Below are 22,311 nucleotides of genomic sequence, written 5' to 3' on the forward strand. Positions count from 1 at the left end.
ATTTCAATATTTTGGAAAAGGCGTCAATTTATTTCAATATTTTGGAAAAGGCGTCTAGTTATTTCAGCAATATTTTGGAAGTCATTGCAACTATATTTTGGAAAGAGTGCCTATTTTTCGGCAATTTGATAAATGTAAACACCTTTTCCAAAATATCGTCCTTTACATTTACCAAATTCGGGAATAATTTGATGCCTTTTCCAAAGTATCGTCCTTCACATTTATCAAATTCCCGAATAATTTGGCACATTTTCCAAAATATCGTCCCTTACATTTATCAAATTCCCAAATAATTTGACACCTTTTCCAAAATATCGTCATTCACATTTATCAAATTCCCAAATAATTTGACACCTTTTCCATATCGTCATTCACATTTATCAAATTCCCAAATAATTTGACACCTTTTCCAAAATATCGTCATTCACATTTATCAAATTCCCAAATAATTTGACACCTTTTCCAAAATATCGTCATTCACATTTATCAAATTCCCAAATAATTTGACACCTTTTCCAAAATATCATCCTTCACATTTATCAAACACCCAAATAATTTGACACCTTTTCCAAAATAACGTCCTCCAGATTTATCAAATTCAGATTAATTTGACACTTTTTTCCATGATATCGTCCTTCACATTTATCAAATTCCCGAATAATTTGACACCTTTTCCAAAATATTGTCCTTCAGATTTATCAAATTCAAGAATAATTTGACGGCATTTACCAAAATTTACCGTTATCATTTATCGAATTCCCCAAAAATTCAACGATTTTCCCAAAACATAGCAGTTTTTCTCGCATTATATTTCCGTCCTTTTATCAGAAATGAACAGTTTCAGTAAGCTTAAAAAATTCCATAGCTATATCTCCGGCGCGAGTACGTCAATTTTTCACAGTCCCCCCCGGCTTATTTTGCAAGATTGAGTACAGAATGCGTTAAGCGGATAGCGGCTTCAATGAGGGTAAGTGAGTGGATTTTGAAATTTTCAAAAATTTTTTTAACTAACTTGCGGCGGCCAAATAATTTTTTAACTATTTTTTTCGGACTCCCCACAGTCTAATTAACTAGAAACCATTGTTAGTTGGGTGGGTCACGTGAAGTGCAATCCTACCAAACCCTGTATCCCTCATACGTAACCCTCCGTTTCGAACGTGGTTACGTTGAGAGAATCTGTGCAGATGTAAACATGGAAATTCCTCTACATTCCTCTACATTGGTTTAGTTAAGGAAATATATCACACATCTTCACAATTAGTAGCATTTTAGTGAGATTAACAAATAATGAAACCCTTACCCTGTATACCTCCTATATTTGTTGGTAGCAGAAAACGAAGCAGACTGCGTATTTTTGTAGTACAGAGCTGGAAATTAGTTTTTTATCTTTAAAGGGGAAAGACAGTATAAAGACAATATTACATAGACAAACTAAAATACAACTTAAGCCTTGGCCGTAAAGAACGTTCAAAAACTTACTTTAAATGATATAAAAACCTCTGTTAACTGTAATTATTTACCTGAATTACTTTTCGAGACGAAAATTCGACCTGATAACGACGTATTTCTTATTAAGGGTGCTACAGTTAATTAGAAAATACATAAAAAGGTGCTCAAGCTCGGATGAAATACCAAAGTAATTTGTCAGCGTCTACTGCCATAGATATAGTAAAACTATAAAGGGTCTAGATCCACTTCGCTGGCTTAGGCTTAACGAAAAAAACGTGGAAGGGGCAACGAGCAGACAGCCGCTATTTTCTGGGGGTAGCCGTATAAAACGCCATCTATCGGGAACTTTCGAAACTAAATTAAAGGATGAGCTTAGAGTAGTGGCACTCTATGTTAACCCCCTATAGGGCATAATAAGTCAAACCCTCGGAGATGCCATTACTCCATTTTATACGACCTAAGAGCAGAAAAACGTATTTTATAAATTTTACACCTGTAAAATCGTTTAAAAAACACTTGGAACTTGTATTTCTACTTACTTTCGAGGAAATACCACCGTTTTCTGAAGGTAAGAGTCTTTTTTTATACATTTATTAGTAATAAAAACATTAAAGGCGAGCTAAGCCTTGGTCATGGCCATAATGTAGATTTGATTTGCACATAGAGAAAAGAGGCTGTACTTTTGTGACTTGGAAAATTTATTTTTTAGGCTTTTCGAACATTTCTATGGCAAAATGAGGTAGGCCTAGGAGACTAATGAAATATTTAGGGGATAATTTTGGAAGCAAGGTATCATTGATGAATTGGTTGTCTTTCACTATCATCAAGATTTCGATGTTATCGGGTGGCACAAATACTGCCCAAAAGCATACGGGTACGTTACACACGAAAAGCTGACCCTGAATCTGATGATAGACGTTCCAGTTCATCCGTTTCTTCGTCAAAGTAAAGGTAAAAGTTACCCGAAGCTGCTTTTCCTCTGATAGTTTCTTTATTCTTGAAAATAGTGTAAGGGCATTTGATCTCCACAAAGTACAGCTGGTCCTCAACCAGTATAAGGCAATCGGGGCTTGCCCCAAGGAAGCAAAATTGTGGATTAACAATCAAACCCACAGAGGTGTGACACTGGGTATTGATGTGTTGCCTGAATATTTGAAAAAGCAGCGGGTTCATGCTTCAATCTATGATCAAAGGACAACGCTCCCATTTCTTCTAATGCTTCAGATTGTTGCTCGAGAGTCAAATTACGGAGAGTCAGTTTAGGGATAATTTCATCGGTTACATTAATTTCATCTCCAAATTAGGATGGAATCGCGAACCGTACGGTTTGAGCGCTCTACGTAGTCTCTTTCCAGTGGTGGGAAAGAAATCTGATTTTGTAAAATGTTTCGAACAAATCCGTAAACTGGAGATATCAGTGGACAGAGGTCCTACAGCTGTTGTTATAGAATTAATCCACTTCTTTCTAGTGGCAGTCTCTTTCGGAAAGTTGTGGTAAGAAAGAAAACGTTCTTTACACCTACAGTTTGAACGCAGCAAACATGAGTTGAAGCCATGATTGTTACATAAATAAGTAAATAAAAACGTTTATGTTATATTTTGTTTTATGCCTTTAAATATAGAGACACACACTTAACAAAGTTTGTTATGGTGGGCACCATTATCGACTCTTATTTTAAGAATATGTAACAGTTTAATGTCCGGATATTTAAATATCAGTACCTTAAAACGTTGCTAACGTTTTTTTAACATGATAAAATAACGTTTTTCAACGCTGAAAACAACGCTAATCACTAATCTGCCGTGTTTTACAAGACCAAGGCTTAGCTCGCCTTAAATGTTTTTATTACCAATAAATGTATAAAAAAAGACTCTTACCTTCAGAAAACGGTGGTATTTCCTCGAAAGTAAGTAGAAATACAAGTTCCAAGTGTTTTTTAAACGATTTTACAAGTGTAAAATTTATAAAATACGTTTTTCTGCTCTTAGCTCGTATAAAATGGAGTAATGGCATCTCAGAGGGTTTGACTTATTATGCCCTATAGGGGGTTAACATAGAGTGCCACTACTCTAAGCTCATCCTTTAATTTAGTTTCGAAAGTTCCCGATAGATGGCGTTTTATACGGCTACCCCCAGAAAATAGCGGCTGTCTGCTCGTTGCCCCTTCCACGTCGACCTCCCATTGAATTGTGTATCTACCCTTTTAATATATCTGTCTACTGCTAGATAGTCTGACCCAAAATAATTTTTGACGTACTTTCAGAATTAACTAAAATTAACATACTTAGAGTTAATTGATTTAAATAAAACTAGCCGATAGCACACCTTGAATACTTAATTGTTAATTCAAGAGTATTCCGAAAAGTAACTTCGCTGTAGTTTTTCTGTTCGCGGTGGGGGTAAATCACGAAAAACGCCATGTTAATCTCCATAGGAAATTTAGTAAAAGCATGTGAATTTTGCTTTAACGTTACAACAGGGTGTCACGTCATATCTACAAGGGCCTACCGGCCCTGTAGAATTCAATATTGTATTTTCTTGTATCGGATGTGATATGAAAGTATTGTTTATATACCTCATACTCTCGACAAAAAATTTACCGTAAACGGCCTTTTCGCTTCAATTTGAGGACCATTTAATTGGTTATTAATCATAATTAAGGAAACAATTTTTTTACTATCGATTTTGATATCTTCTAAACCAGGCCTTTCGAGTAAGGTCGGAGTTTAGATACCCTGGACCTTTCCTTTAAAGCATCGTATCAAAAATATGGGGCAAAAGTTGTAGTATTATATCTTGCAAATACGTAAGAATATAATTATTCCAATTTATTATTAGTTAGCCGGTATGTCAAACTTGGAAATAATCCCAAGCAGAAGCCCATTAAATTAGCCTAGGAAGTAAACAATTACAATAGCTGGCATAGCGTACGTCTCTGCTGGGGTAAGAACTACTTTTAACTCCATGGATGGGGATTTAGCTTTTTCCCCCTTTCGCAGCACTGTTAGAAATCTCGAGCTGTATTGGAAGTCTTTCTTCACGTGAGCGGGGCGTGACTTCTTCAGCCCATGAACGCTGGATCTCTAAAGGGACTGAAAAACGGTTTAGATCCCACTATGTAGTACGTTTGCGTTATAAAACAAGCTGCCCCAGCAGAAAGGACACTCGTGCGGGATATGTAAGATAATAAAAATTTAAACAATAGGGCTAAAAAAGCGAGCATTAGATAAAAAATTCTTTGCTAGACGCCATACCTCCAGTTGTGAACTTGTGAGAGTCTAATAAATATTAACAGTAGAACTAGCAGCAGACAACTCCTTCTAAAGACTTAAGCTATCCACTAGCACCATCGCGCGCCACCATCCTTAACCCACCGCACCAACGCGTGCTTCTGAGGAGGCGGAGTCTATTTATCCTTTTTTGCGGCTTCAGCTAGAGTGCGTTCTGGTAGAGTCACCAAATAAGTGTTTACTTTAAAAAATCGAAATCGCAATGATGGGGATGAAAAGCCCGAACACACGGTATTCCTGTCGCCATGCATTGCCAAAGCTACGCTAGAGAGACCTTGAAAACCGGGACCAATACCTCGTGCGAGGGGGGATTCTCCCCCGCACGAGTAAAAAAGGAACGGCCACGGTCGTTATATTGTCTTTTTTTTTAATATCATTATAAAGAATCAGAGCGGTGCTAATTTATTAGTAAGAAAATTAAAATTGTAATTAATTGGCAATTTTACTAATTGAAAATGGTAATTGAATTTTAATTACTTTACTGCTAATTGGGAAGTAATTTTTTTCTTTAAATCGGCGAAAGAGATTAATTGAAAATCCAATTGGCTAATTAGCTAAAACTAAATCTAATTAATTTTTAATTAGATAATTACCTTTCCGATGTATACTAATTAATTATAATTACTTCCCAATTAGCAGTAAAGTAATTAAAATTCAATTATAATTTTAAATTAGTAAAAATGCAAATTAATTAGAATTTTAATTATCTAACTAATTAATTAGCACAGCTCTGCATTAAACCTTGCATTACCAAAGGCGGAACAGGAAACCCATGGGGACTTTTATGGTGATATTTGATACTTACGGTTTCTTTTTCACCTCAATTAGACAAGTAATTAATAAGAAATTTGTAATTAATTATGAAATGAAAGAATGTTTATTGTACATGAAAAAAGTCATTTACAGACTCACGTGAACATGCACATTGTGTACAACGAAAGAACAACAATCAAGTTTAAGTATATACAAGACAAAGAGTATACTATGGATAAGCTGGTACTATGTTATTTTATACATGTGCTAAGGGTTAACGGATGTCAGTTAATTTAATTGCGAATATATCTAGATTAAAACGTAGGAAATTGCATGATCTTTGCATGCGATTAATAAGATTAGTTTGAAAAATTTCTAATTTCTAATTGAATTTAATTAATTTCTTATTGCTATTTGGCTAAATAATTAATTCATAAATATTAATCTAATTGCTAATTGGCTAATTAGTAAATTCATAAATATTAATCTAATTGCTAATTGGCTAATTAATTATTCATACATATTAATCTAATTGCTAATTGACTAATTAATTAATTCGTAAATATTAATCTAATTGCTAGTAGGCTAATAAACTAATTCATAAACATTTATCTAACTGCTAATTATAACTTAATTAGTTGGCAGCTAATTAGCACAGCTATGTTTATTACTGTTTCTCCACGTTATTGCAGTTTTTTACTAATTGAAAATGGTAATTGAATTTTAATTATTTTTCTGCTAATTGGGAAGTAATTTTTTTACTTCAAATTGCCGAAAGAGGTTAATTGAAAATCCAATTCGCTAATTAGCCAAAACTAAATCTAATTAATTATTAATTTGATAATTACCTTTCCGATGTATACTAATTAATTATAATTACTTCCCAATTAGCAGTAAAGTAATAAAAAACTCAATTATGATTTTAAATTAGTAAAAAAAAAGCTAATTAGAATTTTAATTAGCTAACTAATTAATTAGCACAGCTGTGCATTAAACCTTGCATTACCAAAGGCGGAACAGGAAACGCATGGGCGCTTTTATGGTGTTATTTGTTACTTACGGCTTCTTTTCTCACCTTAATTAGACAAGTAATTAATAAGAAATTTGTAATTGTAATTAATTCGTTTGAAAAAGCTGCTTTCCTGCTGGACAAATTGCTAAACTTGGCTAGTTTTAGCTCAGCCCTAGTGTACGAGGTCCGACTGGTTCTGTGATATCTTATAGAAATAGAGACACACGATGGACAAGAGAGTATGTTGGTTTCATTGAGAAGATTCTTTAGTTTTTGGAAACTTTAGTGTTCGAACAGAGGTTAATTATGGCACCTCCATAAATCAAATTTGAACACGCGTTCCATGGAAAGTCGACAGTCTTCATACGCATTTCTGAGCGAGATTATTAAATGCCTTTGTTTTATGCACAGTGAGAAAGAGTTATGGCAAATAAAGCGAAAAATGATAAACCCGGTATTTCATTTCAAAAAATTTGTGGATTTGATGCCTACGGTGAACCGTAAAAGTCACACTTTGGTCAATCTACTTCAAAAGAAGATAGACGAGCCGTGGATTGACATATCTCACTTCACATTAGCTTTCAGTTTCGACGTTTTCACAGGTATGATGTATGAAACACGTGAAATATCTGGGATCCGTTCATCTCTCTCTCTTAAGCCGTACCATTAATTCAAACCCGTTTATGATAGAACCTAATGAAATTATTGTTTATAAACTGACTTTACCCGCGTTTACACAAGACATTTTGTAACGTTAATTTTTTGATAAAATATCCGAACGATTAAAAGCTAAATGTTACATTTCGACCTTTCCATTAGACGGATTTAAAGTGTTTAATATAAATGCGGCTGAATTTAGGTCAGATTTTTTTAAATATTAAAAATTATATAAAAGAATTAAAAACTTTCGTTTACGGAGATATCCAACGTGATTTTATTAAAACATTAAAAATTTCTTAGAGACGTTTCGGGCCGCGGCTCGTCATTCAGTCTGTTGAACTTAATTTCGTTCATGTTAATATACTACTCTACTCTAGGTTATTTTTTAGAAAAAAAATTTTATAGGGGAAGTATAACATTCGGTTGCTAGAGGGAATACCATAAGGGTGCCGCGTTTTTTTTCATGGTATTCCCTCTAGCGACCAAATGTTATACTTCCCCTATAAAAAAATTTTTCTAAAAAATAACCTAGAGTAGAGTAGTATATTAACATGAACGAAATTAAGTTCAACAGACTGAATGACGAGCCGCGGCCCGAAACGTCTCTAAGAAATTTTTAATGTTTTAATAAAATCACGTTGGATATCTCCGTAAACGAAAGTTTTTAATTCTTTTATAAAGTAAATAACCGTGACATAAATAACTATGTGTAACCTTTTTAAATTAAAAATTATGATTTGAGAAAGGAAAACAAAATATGATTTTGAGCCTAAACATGAATAGCTTCTGACTCTCAAGGACGACAGTGGTCCTGGATCCCGGACCATTACTATATATATATATTTGCTATGGATAGTCCTGTTGCGGAGCAAGTGTTAAAAAACATAAAGGAGTAAGTATTCAATAAATCATTCGTCAGTTTGTGCTTGTTTGGCTTTTTAAATACAAGGGAAGAATACAACGTGAAATTGCAAGCGATGGGTTTTGTCTAATGGTTTTAAAAATTATCGGTATTTTACGAGATTTGAATTGGTAGTATTTTCCCTTAAGAAAGAGCAGTTAACCAACTTGACTTTTTAGGACGCACAAGGCTAGATCCCCACGTTTTTCAACCAGCAAGAAAATTGGACAAAATAGCTTTGAAGGTACTAATGTTTCAAACTTATTTCGTACAGCGTAAACGTTTCTGCCAGAAATATGAAAATAATTAAAATAACAGACCAAACTGGCACTTTTTAACCGACAAAGCTGAATGCACTTGATATCAGATTTATGAACAATCGCTTATCCAATTCAGTCTTATTTTACATTACTTTTAATAGTATTAAATATAAAATTATTTATAATAATTTATTGTTGCATGAGAGGATATTTGAATATTTTCTCAAATAATGAAATCCTCGTTCATATTTTATTCTCGAACGCCATTACATATATATCGACGTTTTATGAGGCCATGGCTTTGGTCTGACGTCATCTATCGGCGCACTCAAAGAGGAAAAGCCTATTATCGAGCTATTGACGCGATGAACACTATTATAAACAAGACGGCCCAAGGGCTCGTAATAGTAGCCATATCGTACGAGTGAATAGCCCCTCTATACCCTACCCTAATGAGTGGATAACCCCTCTATACCTTACCCTAATGAGTGAATAGCGCTATCTTTTTCAATACTTAAATGATTTACCGTGCATAAAATCAGAGTGAATAGCCCCTCGATTCCCTACTCTAAAGTCTAAACAGTGATTAAATTATAACCGTATAAATTTACTTATGCTGTAATTCTAATATTCCGGCGAATCGAAGAACAGATAGTTTTTAGTGATAATCCCCTCGATGAGTTTACAACATAGACTTATGCCGATGCACACTTATCGCATCTTATAAATTTCAAACAAGGACTTATGCCCAGAAACGTTTGAAAGAGAAAGTTTAGTTATAGTGATTACGCATTTTAGTGATTATCCCCTCGAATTACCTTTAGCAATGCTAAAATGATCAAACGCATAACGCTCATTTAACACTATGTTAGCTCTATCTAAACCCACATTTGAATTGACCGCAAACGTTCCAGTCAAACATAGCATAGATGGCGATAGCTACCGAACGAGAACGAAACACATGAAACGGGGAAAATCGTTATCTATTTAATTAGCACATAAATAAAAAGGAAATAAATATAAAAACCCCAAACATACAAATTCATAAGTATCCGACCCCACAGATAAAAATTCAAAAGTATCCGACCCCACAGATTAAGAGGTACCCCACCCCACATCACCCTGACATTTTAGAGATAAAAATAAATAATAAAAAACTCGGGGTTTCTATCAAGTCTCTATAGCTCAGTGGTAGAATTTCCGTCTACTACGTGAGCGACCCGGGTTTGAATCCCGGCTGCGATCTCAAAAAATTTTTAATTAAAATTAAATTTCTAACCGAGCCCAGTTACCCCTATGGGTGGGTTGTGGTAATATAAAGTTCATTTTAAGCTAAAATCTGACGATAACGATAGCGAAAACTCCGGCCACTACTGTTACTACTGTTACTACGGCTCGGGTCAAACTAAGAGCCTATCGTATACTACGATATGGCTAAAAAGGTCAGAAACATGGGGATAAAGGTTGTCAGTGTTTTTCAATTAGATCATTAAACTAATTCCGATATTAATAGTATAGAATATAGACAGGAAAGTCGCAGAAAATAAATTAAATAAAGGTTCTGAAAGTGACAAGATCGAGAAAGATGCTTCGAAATACCAACCACTTTTGGACTTTCTCATGGAAAAACATTCAGAGGATCCGACATTTACTGAAAAAGATGTGCATGATGAGCTGAAATTATTCATTTACGCGGTAAATCTTTTTTCCGATAAACTAGTGTAAATATTGCGCGTAATCATTGGTCGCAAATTTTTACTTCTATCCCTTACGAACCTGGTAAAAATGCGTTCAGTTAGAAGGTTTCATTGCTGTCTAGTCTTGATAATTTTCCTAAAACATTTTTCTTCGTGGAGAAGCGGATTAATTTAACTATCATATATTTATTTTTTTCACACCTTAAAAACCCATGGCCCTGTTTAGACGCAGCGTTTTTCAAATCGTAAATTTCAGTAAGTGACTATATATTGTAAAACAAACAATTTATTTTGCCGATACAGGAATTCCTCTCTCTTTCGCGTTCAAAATCATTCTACCTTTTAGTTACAATAATTCCATCACCTTACGCCCTTATAATGCGTATCGAAGAGAATTTTTATTCCGTCCAAAAAAGTATAATTGACTCAAAGTCGCCATCTAGGTCACTTTACAACAGCTGCCCACCACGAACTTTATCCATTCATTATAATTATCAATGTTCAGTTAACAAGGGGACACTACTTTTCTCTATCGATAGTGATAGTGCAATGGTCAAATCACTCTAGCTCGGCATTTCTATCCATTATCCACAAATTACTTATAAACAGAGTTGTGGATATAATACGATTTAACTCGTAAGTTCTGTGGATAATTTTCGATAAGGGATAAACATAAAATTACGTGGATAATGGATAGATAATGCCGAGCTCTACAAATCACAAGTTTAATATCACGCCTCTATTGTAGCATAACCTAACCAAGAAATAACCTAACCCTAACCGAACCAAACGATACCTAACCTAACCCAAACCGAACCGAACGATACCTGACCTAACCTAATCTAATCTAACCCTAACCGAACCGAACGATACCTAACCTAACCCAAACCGAACCGAACGATACCTGACCTGACCTAACCTAACCTAACCCTAACCGAACCGAACCGAACGATACGTAACCTAACCCTAACCGAACCAAACGATACCTGACCTAACCTAACCTAACCCTAACCGAACCGAACCGAACGATACGTAACCTAACCCTAACCGAACCAAACGATACCTGACCTAACCTAACCTAACCCTAACCGAACCGAACGATACCTAACCTAACCCAAACCGAACCGAACGATACCTGACCTAACCTAACCTAACCCTAACCGAACCGAACCGAACGATACGTAACCTAACCCTAACCGAACCGAACTATACCTAACCTAACCCGAACCGAACCTAACCTAATCAACAAGAAAATTAAAATGTTATTTTTTTGCAAACTGTGCGGAATTGGGTTTTGGTAAAAAATGTTGAACTAAAATTTCAATCTAAAAACTGTGCGCAAATGGGCTATAAAAAATGTACGGAATTGGGCTATGATTTTAGAAAATTGTGCGGAAATGGGCATCCTCGTTTGAAAGAACCCGCACCATCTTTCGCCCTTGACATCGATGTAGGGGTGGAGAAGGAAAGATTTGGAACTAGGAGGGTTGGCAGCACCACTGGATCCTAGACGTTGAAGTATAGCACCATCGTTATGTAATTCACTAGAACAGGCACTTTATATCTATTTCCGTTTACAATGCATAGGTTAGCGACAGCGCCCTGTACTAACAATTTCCTTTAGCCTCAGAGAGTTTTGATTTAAAAACCCCGGAGAAAATTTTTTTTTATCATTTAAAGAATTTATTAAATGAAGTTATTTTGCGGTGTTTTACTTATAAGAGGTCGAGAGCTTCAAACCTAAACCCCATAACCCCAGATTGAACTAAGGGCGTAGAATAAATATTGTTCGTATCATGAGTGAATCATATACTAGCTCCCTATAAGTTACTCAGTCACACTGGCCTAATGTATCCAGCATTTTCTTCCGAATAGTCGAGAGGAGGGGAGGCGGGTGAAAGTGATAGTAGACGGCGCCCTCTCTTAGGGCTTTGAAATTAATAAATCGAGAACTTGAAAGTGACGATAGTTCCAAATGGTAATAACGGTTTTGGAGGTTTGGTTTCTTTGATTCACATTCATTTTTTTGCCTCGTTAAAAATGAGTTGGACCTTACAACAGGCTTCGTTAAAAATGAGTTGGACCTTACAAAAGGCTTCGTTAAAAATGAGTTGGACCTTACAACAGGCTTCGTTAAAAATGAGTTGGACCTTACAACAGGCTTCGTTAAAAATGAGTTGGACCCTACAACAGGCTTCGTTAAAAATGAGATGACTATTAAGTTGTTGTTTAGCTCTTATTTTTTCATAAAGTTTGGTTCTCTCACCATAAATAGTTCCTGCCTCTGAACGTTGCCCACGAAATAAAAATTCTTATTCCGCTCTGAATTTAAATGAGTTTCTTTCATTTGGCCTGTGTCAAAAAATATCCAAAATTTTGCCATTTTAATGCGCAAAAATAAAACTTCCTATTGCGCCAACCTTAACCCACTAAAATAATTTCAAAGATAAAATACGACTGTGAACCGCCCACAAACAATCACAACATTTCTGCTTATACTAACTACCTTTCAGTTCAAAGTTTCATTGGTTGATCCCCTTTTCCGGTTTTTTACCGGAAATACGTAAGCGCGGAAAGTAGTGTTATTTTCTCTCACTATAGGTAACACTTTTTTGGCGGAAAGAAAATGCTGGATACATAAGGCCAGTGTGGCTGAGTAACTTATAGGGAGCTAGTATATGATTCACTCATGTTCGTATAGATATTTTACATCCTTAGTTTATTGGGAGCAATAGAAAACCACTAGAATATAGCTCCTCTAATTTTCTGACAGCCGAGCGAAACTGCTATAGGGCTGTTCAGATAATTTGGAGTTTAGTATCATCAAACTTGATTGCAACAACTTTTCATCCTGTCACATGAAGGTGGACGATGAAAGCTACATCTATAGCTTTATTTGATCAAATAAAATTTTATGGTACCAACGGTTCCAAATAGCCAGAGTTTCATCTGATAAATATTATATCAAAAAAAAAAACTGAAATTTTCAAATGAGATAAAATATACTTGGGGTAAAATAAAGCTTAAAAAGATATAGAACTTAAGTCTCTTTAATAAAAAGGGTCATGACACTGTTCATTTGAGTTTACTATGGACATTGTACCTTCTTGGACTGCATCCAGAAATACAGGGAAAAGCTCATGAAGAATTAAGCGAAAAATTTGGTGTTGCTTATCCTTCTATTACATGTGAAGATGCTAATCAACTTACTTATTTAGAAATGGTCTTAAAGGTATGTGCACGAATTTGATTATTTAAAAGAAGCATGAATGGAAAACATTCCTTATTGGGGTTGGGGCCTCGCTTCAAACTCCACAACCTTTTCTACGGAATATATTATCATAACCAGAAGTAATATAATAAACCTTCCTACGGGAGGGAATTGTACAAGACGGCAAAGGCGTAACGTTAAAACACGCGAGACATCCTCGAACCGCCAAATACCATATTCAGACACTATTGCACATGGACACTATTGCTAAACCATCTTTCGTAAGAAAGAGAGGATTCCTGATTTTGCTAGTAAATATTTACAAACGGTTATTTAGCGATAGATAATAACGTAATAATAATGTATGGTGTTAGGCATATACCTTGGCAAGGTGAGGGTATAATTTTATGCAAGACCTATGAAAATCCTAGAATCTAGTCACTACCTGATTTTTAATGATTGATTATCATCAAAATCAAAAAATACTGCAAGAATTACTTCTTCGGAAAAGTTTTACAATGAATCTGTGAAATTGACTAACGTAGCCGACGCAATCGCGAGACCAGAGTATGTATTACTACGCTCTACGCGGCCCTTTTTAATTTTACACGGAGTTTTAATTCCGGTAAAATTTAATAAAAGGACCAAGCGCCTGTCCCTGTGCCAGACGGGTACAAGATACGGAGAGAGCGTATACACGATTTGGAGAGGGAGAAGCTCTGATAGAAACGAATGAAAGCGTGACGTAGAGAGAGAACTGCCTGCCTGGTATATAAGTGAAAGGGGGAAGAGGAAGAGGGGGCGTCCCGCCCGGAGAGGAAAGAGAGGAAAGAAATTTATTTTAAATATCGCGGGCTTTCTGAGTGAAGGAAACAAGATGATAATTTTTCTTCGCTTTGTGCGCGTGATACATCAGATTATGCTGGATGGTTAGGTTCGGTTTCGTAAAATAGAGGGGACGGTTAGCGCTCGTAGTGTTTTCTGGTTAGGGGATCCAGGATTTTGTTTTAGATACATTGTTTGATTCGTATGGTTTTTAAAAATTATATTTTATTGGGGAGCACAATTTAGTTTCACTAATATTATTTGAAAAATGACGTTATTAGAAATTAAGGGGATACACGATTGTGTTTCAGAAATGGTTTTTAGTTGTACGATTTATTTTAATAATACCTTAGGGAGATCAACTATATGGCGGGCCACGTGAGCCGTGTAAAATTAGTATCATAAGTTTATAAGATATGTTCCATAAGTGTGTCACTCGTTAATGAGAGCTTGTCATGAAGTGACGTAGTTGAAACGTCATATATTCTCGTAAAGCGACGCCTAGTGAGGCGCTGTCAAAGGCTTAGTACAGACTAAAGAGGAGTATGGACTGCAAAACCGAGTGTAGTCAATTCTCGCGTCGTTCTTGAACTAGCTCTCATTAAGCCTCTAACATTACGAAGTATGGGTAGTGACATACTTATGGAACATATCTTATAAACTTATGTTAGTATTAAGGCCCAGCCCTTGGGCCATCTTGTTTTTGCAACTTTGTTTACGGTCGTATAAGTGCGCGGGGACATTCGCGGTGCGAGGATGGCTTGGGAAAAATTCGCCTATGTACACTTTTCTCCCGCAGGGAAATTTTAAGAAAAACCTTATTTACTAAAACGCCTCTTAATTGGGTAGATAGCTCTCGTCTCGATTCGGAGAGGTATACAGTGTGGAAAAGATCAGAGTGCCCAAATTTTTCGGACATTTTATGAAAAAAAAACGCGAGATCAACGAGGAAATTAATTGTAGTACATTTTCCAGACTCATGGAAATTTAATTAAAGAATTATCTGGCATCCACTAAACAAATCGTTCATGTAGTTTCAAATTATCACAAAAATGAGAATTTGTAAGAAATCAATACAATAATGTTAATGAAAAATTAGATTTTGTATGATATCATAAATTTTGCAAGATTAATCCTGTGACAAACAGGAAATTAATGCCCTTTAGCGCAAATGTTCGATGTCTCTACCATCTTGATGTAGACATTCTTCAAGCCTACTGGCCATTGATTCGCGGGCGTGGCGAAGCATTCCTGGGGTGATGTTGGCAATGGCGATTCTTATTCTGGCTTTAAGGTCGTCGGGTGAATCTGTTTCAGTTGCGTATATCTTTCCGTTGAGGAAGAAATCTAACGGAGTTAGGTCAGGAGACCTTGGAGGCCAGGGCGTTGGTCCACCCCTACCAATCCATCGGTTAGGAAACTCCTTATTCAGCCACTCTCTTACGGGTACGGCGAAGTGCGGTGGCGCCATCCTGTTGAAACCACATATCCCTCACTACTGCCAAGGGTAAATTATTAATGGCATCAGTAAATTCTTGACGCCAAAACTTCAATTAACGTTTCCCGGTGATGTTCTCGTCAAAAAAGAATGGCCCAATGATTCTGTCGCCAATGATGCCAACCCACACATTGGTTTTCAAACGCATCTGATAATAATGCTCCCCAAGCCAGTGAGGATTTTGCTGCGACCAATAGTGAAGGTTATGTCGGTTGACTGTTCCATCTTGATGGAATGTAGCTTTGTCAGAGAACATAACCTTGCTAAGGAAACCTGGCATTTGTTCATCGAGGAACCGCATTTGCATACAAAAGTCCTGACGCCTAAGATAGTCATCCTGTAGGTGATTTCTAAAAGGATGGAATCGGTTAAAGAATTCTCTGGCATCCACTAAACAAATCGTTCATGTAGTTTCAAATTATCACAAAAATGCAAAATTTTAATAAATCAATACAATAATGTTAATGAAAAATTTACTTTTTATCATAAATGTTGCAAGATTAATCCTGCAACAAACAGGAAATTAATGTGCTTGTAACGACAACAAAAAAACACCTACTGCCATGAAAGGCAGAACTATTGCGGCTGTTAACAACGGTCAATGTGCATTAAGGGTTATTTTTTAGGTTTGTGGCCTCTAGGCCGTAAATACGAGGTTATCTTACGGTAGTTTACTTCGGAAGTGTGCCCCACCTACGATATAAATTAGCTTGGTACTTCGTTATGATGGCGCGTTTTACTAATCGCGAAAAGTTCGATATGATTTACGTTATGGGTGAATGCCGAGGAAATTCTCGCCTGACAGTTATTTAGTACACCGAACGCTTTCCGAACCGAAGGCCACCTGCTCGAAGGACTTTTGGTAAGCTAGAAGCTAACCTAATAGCAGAAGGTAGCTTTACGGTTCAAAAAACGTCAACGTAGGGTTGACCGGATAGTTGGAAACAAAGCCCGAGAGATGGACATTGTGGCAAGGTTCGAGGTCGACCCTCACACCAGCAGTAGAGCGGTACGAGACGAGTGTGGCATTAGCCATCGTACATATCTGTCCATTTTGCATCGGAACCGATTCATCCTTATCGAAATCACCTACACCAAGCGATAACAGGGGATGACTATCTTAGGCGTCAGGACTTTTGTATGCCAATGCGGTTCCTCGATGAAGAAATTCCAGGTTTACTTAGCAAGGTTATGTTCTCTGACGAAGCTACATTCCATCAAGATGGAACAGTCAACAGACATAACTTTCACTATTGGTCGCAGCAAAATCCTCACTGGTTTCAGGAGCATTATTATCAGGTGCGTTTGAAAACCAATGTGTGGGTTGGCATCATTGTCGACAGAATCATTGGGCCATTCATTTTTGACGAGAAAATCACCGGGCAACGTTAATTGAAGTTTTTGCGTCAAGAATTTACTGATGTTATTAATAATTTACCCTTGGCAGTAGTGAGGGATATGTGGTTTCAACAGGATGACGCCACCGCACTTCGCCGTACCCGTAAGAGAGTGGCTGAATAACGAGTTCCCTAACCGATGGATTGGTAGGGGTGGACCAACGCCCTGGCCTCCAAGGTCTCCTGACCTAACTCCGTTAGATTTCTTCCTCAAGGGAAAGGTATACGCAACTGAACCAGATTCACCCGACGACCTTATAGCCAGAATAAGAATCGCCATTGCCAACATCACCCCAGGAATGCTTCGCCACGACCGCGAATCAATGGCCAGTAGGCTTGAAGAATGTCTACATCAAGATGGTAGAGACATCAAACATTTGCGCTAAAGGGCATTAATTTCCTGTTTGTTACAGGATTAATCTTGCAAAATTTATGATATCTTACAAAAACTAATTTTTCATTAACATTATTGTATTGATTTCATACAAATTCTCATTTTTGTGATAATTTGAAACTACATGGACGATTTGTTTAGTGGATGCCAGAGAATTCTTTAATTAAATTTCCATGAGTCTGGAAAATGTACTACAATTAATTTCCTCATTGAACTCGAGTTTTTTTTTGTTATAAAATGTCCGAAAAATGTGGGCACTCTGATCTTTTCCACACTGTATTTTGGTTTACCAACTTGTTTTCTTTAACATTACGGGAGGGTGTGGATTCTTCTGGAATTTATTTGACTAGAACATCGTCGTTGGATTCTGAAAGAATTGTACCCCTGTGAAACTGATTACCGAAGAAAATAACTTTTTGAAATTAATCCTTTATCAACAATTAGATAAGCTACCCAACGTGGCCTGCGTGTTTTAAAGAACTATTAAACGGGAAGCATTTCCTGCCTATTTCGACCCTGAACACTTAAAATTGTCTGTGCCCACCCTTTTGAAATATCTCAATGATGTGGTTTTTATGACTTTCAATTCCAATGAATAAATATCAATCCTTTTTTGAATTTATTCGGCTTTATTTCTTTTATTACTTTCAGGAATCTCATCGATTGTATCCTCCAATTCCTGGAATTTCGAGAACAATGACTGATGACTTAAAAACTGGTAAGTACTGGTGATGGAAATCAAAACCAAGGTTAAAATAAAAAAAATTTCATTAAATTAAGTACAAAATCGCTCGCCGGAAAATGACTTTAAAAAGTCTCACACCCACACATTGATATGCCTTTAAATCAAATGCAATTTCATAATGAAATTTTCATCCTTATTCACTTATCCAATGTCAGGGCTTCCACCAAAGGTTCACTCAATTGCGGGTTTTCCTATCATTTATTGTGAATCAATCGCCTTATATACCCAAAATTTCCAAACATTGTTAAAGAGGCATACGCTTGAATACAAACTTCAACAATAACTATGTTTGAAATGATTATTAGGAATAAAGTTTCTTAAAAATATTTAACTAGAATTAAGGTAAATTAATGACGATTAAAATAATTAATATCAATTATATTCATTTATTTATTGAAGAGAAACCACTTAATTGCGTCTCGACTCGGAGAGGTTTATTTTGGTTACCTAACTTGTTAAAGGACTTCATTCAATTTACAAATTTTGAGAAAACCGTAATCAACTATACATACAATTATAAACATCATTTATCCCGATCAATTTATTTCCATGAACTCCCATTGAAACACCGTTAAAATGTTTTACGCCTTTATAGCTAATTTCGAAATACCGAAAGAAACGCCGGTGACTGTCAACATCTTCAAAATTCATCGGGATCCAGAAATATATCCTGATCCGGATAAATTCATACCCGAGAGATTCTTACCGGAGATTTCTACTCGAATGAAGACGTACACCTACATGCCATTCTCAACTGGACCAAGAGACTGCATAGGTTAGCAATAGGGGAGTGCGAATACCACTTTTTGGGAATCGAACCGGTTACCGAATACCAAAACATTTTAATTATCAAATACCGAATCGAATAGTTTATTCCAAATCGTATACCGAATAGTTAGGCCTTGGTATATTTTTTATTTAGAGATTAATTTCGAATAGTTAAGCCTAGTATTCGCGAATGCAAAGCAAGGAGAAATTCATACCTGAGAGATTCTTACCGGAGAAATTCATACCCGAGAGATTCTTACCGGAGATTTCTACTCGAATAAAGACGTACACCTACATGCCTTTCTCAACTGGACCAATAGACTGCATAGGTTAGCAATAGGGGAATGCGAATACCACTTTTTGGGTATCGAACCGGTTACCGAATACCAAAACATTTTTATCATCAAATACCGAATCGAATAGTTTATTCCAAATCGTATACCGAATAGTTAGGCCTTGGTATATTTTTTATTAAGAGATTAATTTCGAATAGTTAAGCCTAGTATTCGCGAATGCAAAGCAAGGAGAAAAACATTTAGAAGCTCCTAAATTTCAAAATACCTCTCCTCATTGTTGGCCAAATGTTGCTTAAAATTTTCTTAGGCACTTGCCGGTAGTTTTTGATGGGAGACAAATAAAATTGGAATGATATTTTTTAAAATAAGGTGGGTCTCTCTAGTGCCAAGGACCGAAATTTATTGTAGTCGAACTTTGACCAAATATTCAGTTCGGTATTCGATATTCGTATCGAATAGTGAAAATGGGCTTATCGAATACCGTATCGCATATGGTATCTTCCCATTGCGCAGAATTCCATTAGACCGAATTCCCATCAGACCGAATCCCGCCAATATTTTTAATGAATTTAGCCCAACGGCGGGTTTGGTTTTCACAATTCAAACGACTTTATTTGTCGAAAACAGCGACCCCAAAAATGCTATGTAGTTTAATTTCTATTAATGTCGTTTTTAATGAAAGCGTTTTAAATATATTTTTACTGCCTTGGAAACGCCACCATTTGTTTAAGTTAGGCTAGTAATATTTTATAAATCAATTAAAAACGTAACGCCTTTTCCAAAATATTGATGTTTATCTTCATTGACTTCTCAAATAATATGCCTTTTCCAAAATATTACTGTTAGGTTAGGTTTGGTTAGGAGTTCGTCTCTTCCTCTTTGGAGCGGTTATACACTTCAATTATATTAAAACGGCTTAAAGTATTTTCAGGATGAATAGAACATAAAACACCACTATTTGGTTAAGCTTGGTTAGTATTATTTTATAAATCACTTGACAATGTTACGCCTTTTCCAAAATATTGATGTTTATCTTCATTGATTTCTCAAATAATATGCCTTTCCCAAATAATTACTGTTAGGTTAGGTTTGGTTAGGAGGACGTTTCTTCCTCTTTGGAGCGGTTATGCACTTCAAGTATATTAAAACGGCTTGCTTTAAAGTATTTTCCTGATGAATATAACATCAAATCATAAATAAATATTAGAAATTGGTTTTATTATGTCATATTTTGCTTATTTATTACTATTTTGTTCTTACAATCCTTAGTTTTAAAATAATTATTTAGAAAATGCTTGGATCTTGCGTTCATTTTACGTAGGTCTTAAATTGTTTTAAGTTAATTTAATTTTTGCTAACAAAGATAAAATCTTTGATTTCCCGGGATTTTATTTATTTAAATTCCATCGGGAAAAACCCGAAGTGCGGGTTTTTCGGTGCAATGGGATTGTCCCATTGGACCGAATCATAAATCCGCCAAAGTGCGGGTTTTTCGGTCGAATGGGATTGGTTTCGGTTGATTGGGATTCGGCGCAATGGAAGTGAAGCTCGAATTATTCGGTTCGGTATTCGATCGAATTATTCCATTGAAACCGTTAACTGCACACTACTAGTTAGAAATAACATGCATATATAAAGTAAAAACAAGCTGGGAGTATGAACTGACGGGAAGAATCTGTGTTATTTTGTGAAAAAGATACTTTATCATTTATCTTAACAAAGGGTTAAACATATTTAACTGTGTCACGATGTAGGTTTCGTTGTTGCTTACTTGCTTTCCTATATTCTGAATGGGGAGCCCTCACATTGCCGTACGAGCGAATCCCATAATAGAGGTCATCATAACTGCGGTTTCCCGAAAACGTATTTCCATATACATCGGTTTTCGTAAACGTTGCGTACCGTTACAGTAGTTACCAAAAGAGCAATACAACCGAGAAGTGAAAAACGATAGTCCTTTATGATGGTGTAACTACATATTAATTTTAGTTGAATAATTTCAATAAATTACAGACCTAATGTCATTTTAAGAAACTTCAGACTCAAACCATAGCCATAACATGACCTATGAGTCAAAACGTTTCGGAACTCTCCCGGTAGGGGTGACGACAGGTGATGCTTATCATTGCAGTCCATATAAGTTTAATGGCCTTAGTTATGAACGCTTCTGTTAGTGCTCTTTGCTAGGACTCCCATTACTGTTGTTGGGTAAGACTAGTGAAAATATCTTTAAAACTCGTCAAATCCTTGGTGAAATAACCCTGAAACCGAGTCTAATCCCAGGTTAAATAACCATTAAACGTAGGAACTAGCCTCCGAACAAGGGGCGGAAATAAAAAAGAAACATTCTAATAGGACATGTGTCCAGTGATACCCCCTTTGACTGGAAAATTTATAGGACATTGTCCACTGAAGTGAGGAAAAATTGTGTCGCATCTTAGTCAAGCTATCAAAACTTCGGAAAAATTTACTGGTCAACCGTCCAGTGACCACCATATAGTCTGGAGGATCACTGTCGATTTTCAATAAAATCTTGCACTTTTTCAAGAAAGCATGAAACTTGGTATAAAGTTAGTTTGAAGTATGTTACGTCAATTAAAGATTGGAGGCATTCCGTATCTCTGTTGTGACAGCCGTGACAAGCCGTCAAAGCGGCCGTGAAATTGTAAACTCACCTAACATCATTTTAGGCAGCGCCCCTCGAGATACGCCGCCTTCGAGCTATAGAGAAAATGTAGGGGTCGTGTATAAAGCAAAAATCTCTCCGATTCGTAGGAGCTTAGTAAGGAATGAAAGAAATTTTCAATAGAAAATCAAACCACGCGCTACAAAATGAAAAAAAAATAATTTTACTCTTAACTGCTATTACTGAACATTTTACAATAACAATTTGGCAACATAATTAAAGGCATAATTTCGCATAAGCACAACGCCTAGAGCTCGGCATTTTCGATCAATTATCCACAAATTGGTGGATAACCGATTATTTATAAACAAATTTGTGGATTATAATACGATTTAACATGTAAGTTCTGTGGATAATTTTCGGGTATGGATAAAGATAAAATAAAGTGGATAATTGATCGAAAATGCCGAGCTCTACAACGCCAAGTAACACCTGTTACTATTATTAATATAAATATTTAACCATAAA

At 36.0% G+C, this 22,311-nt stretch overlaps 1 protein-coding gene and 1 long non-coding RNA gene across 2 annotated transcripts; one reads left to right on the forward strand and one right to left on the reverse strand.

Annotated features, from left to right (window-relative positions):
* Positions 1-2,129: 2,129 nt before the first annotated feature.
* Positions 2,130-3,321, reverse strand: LOC149631174 (uncharacterized). Its single transcript, XR_016374062.1, has 2 exons — positions 3,082-3,321; positions 2,130-2,968 (listed from the first exon to the last, which is right to left on the reverse strand). It is a non-coding gene; the product is annotated as an uncharacterized LOC149631174 (long non-coding RNA).
* Positions 3,322-11,365: 8,044 nt separating this feature from the next.
* Positions 11,366-18,873, forward strand: LOC149631175 (cytochrome P450 4V2-like). The gene is made up of 4 exons (XM_089851223.1): positions 11,366-11,509; positions 13,085-13,255; positions 18,000-18,066; positions 18,689-18,873. Exons 1-4 carry the CDS (start codon positions 11,366-11,368, stop codon positions 18,871-18,873), a joined length of 567 nt encoding a protein of 188 aa, XP_089707349.1.
* Positions 18,874-22,311: the final 3,438 nt, after the last annotated feature.

The sequence above is a fragment of the Phalangium opilio genome, unplaced genomic scaffold (genome assembly GCF_054372755.1).
Source record: "Phalangium opilio isolate 3A_F unplaced genomic scaffold, DU_Popi_V2 ptg000101l_1, whole genome shotgun sequence".
Taxonomy (NCBI): domain Eukaryota; kingdom Metazoa; phylum Arthropoda; class Arachnida; order Opiliones; family Phalangiidae; genus Phalangium; species Phalangium opilio.

Bases quoted from the DNA above. Each gene is read 5' to 3' on its own strand.
- LOC149631175 (XM_089851223.1), top strand. From the start codon at position 11,366: ATGGGCTATAAAAAATGTACGGAATTGGGCTATGATTTTAGAAAATTG. The intron at 13,256-17,999 runs GTATGTGCACGA...TATTACTTTCAG, and splicing joins ATTTAGAAATGGTCTTAAAG to GAATCTCATCGATTGTATCC. The intron at 18,067-18,688 runs GTAAGTACTGGT...ACGCCTTTATAG, and splicing joins GACTGATGACTTAAAAACTG to CTAATTTCGAAATACCGAAA.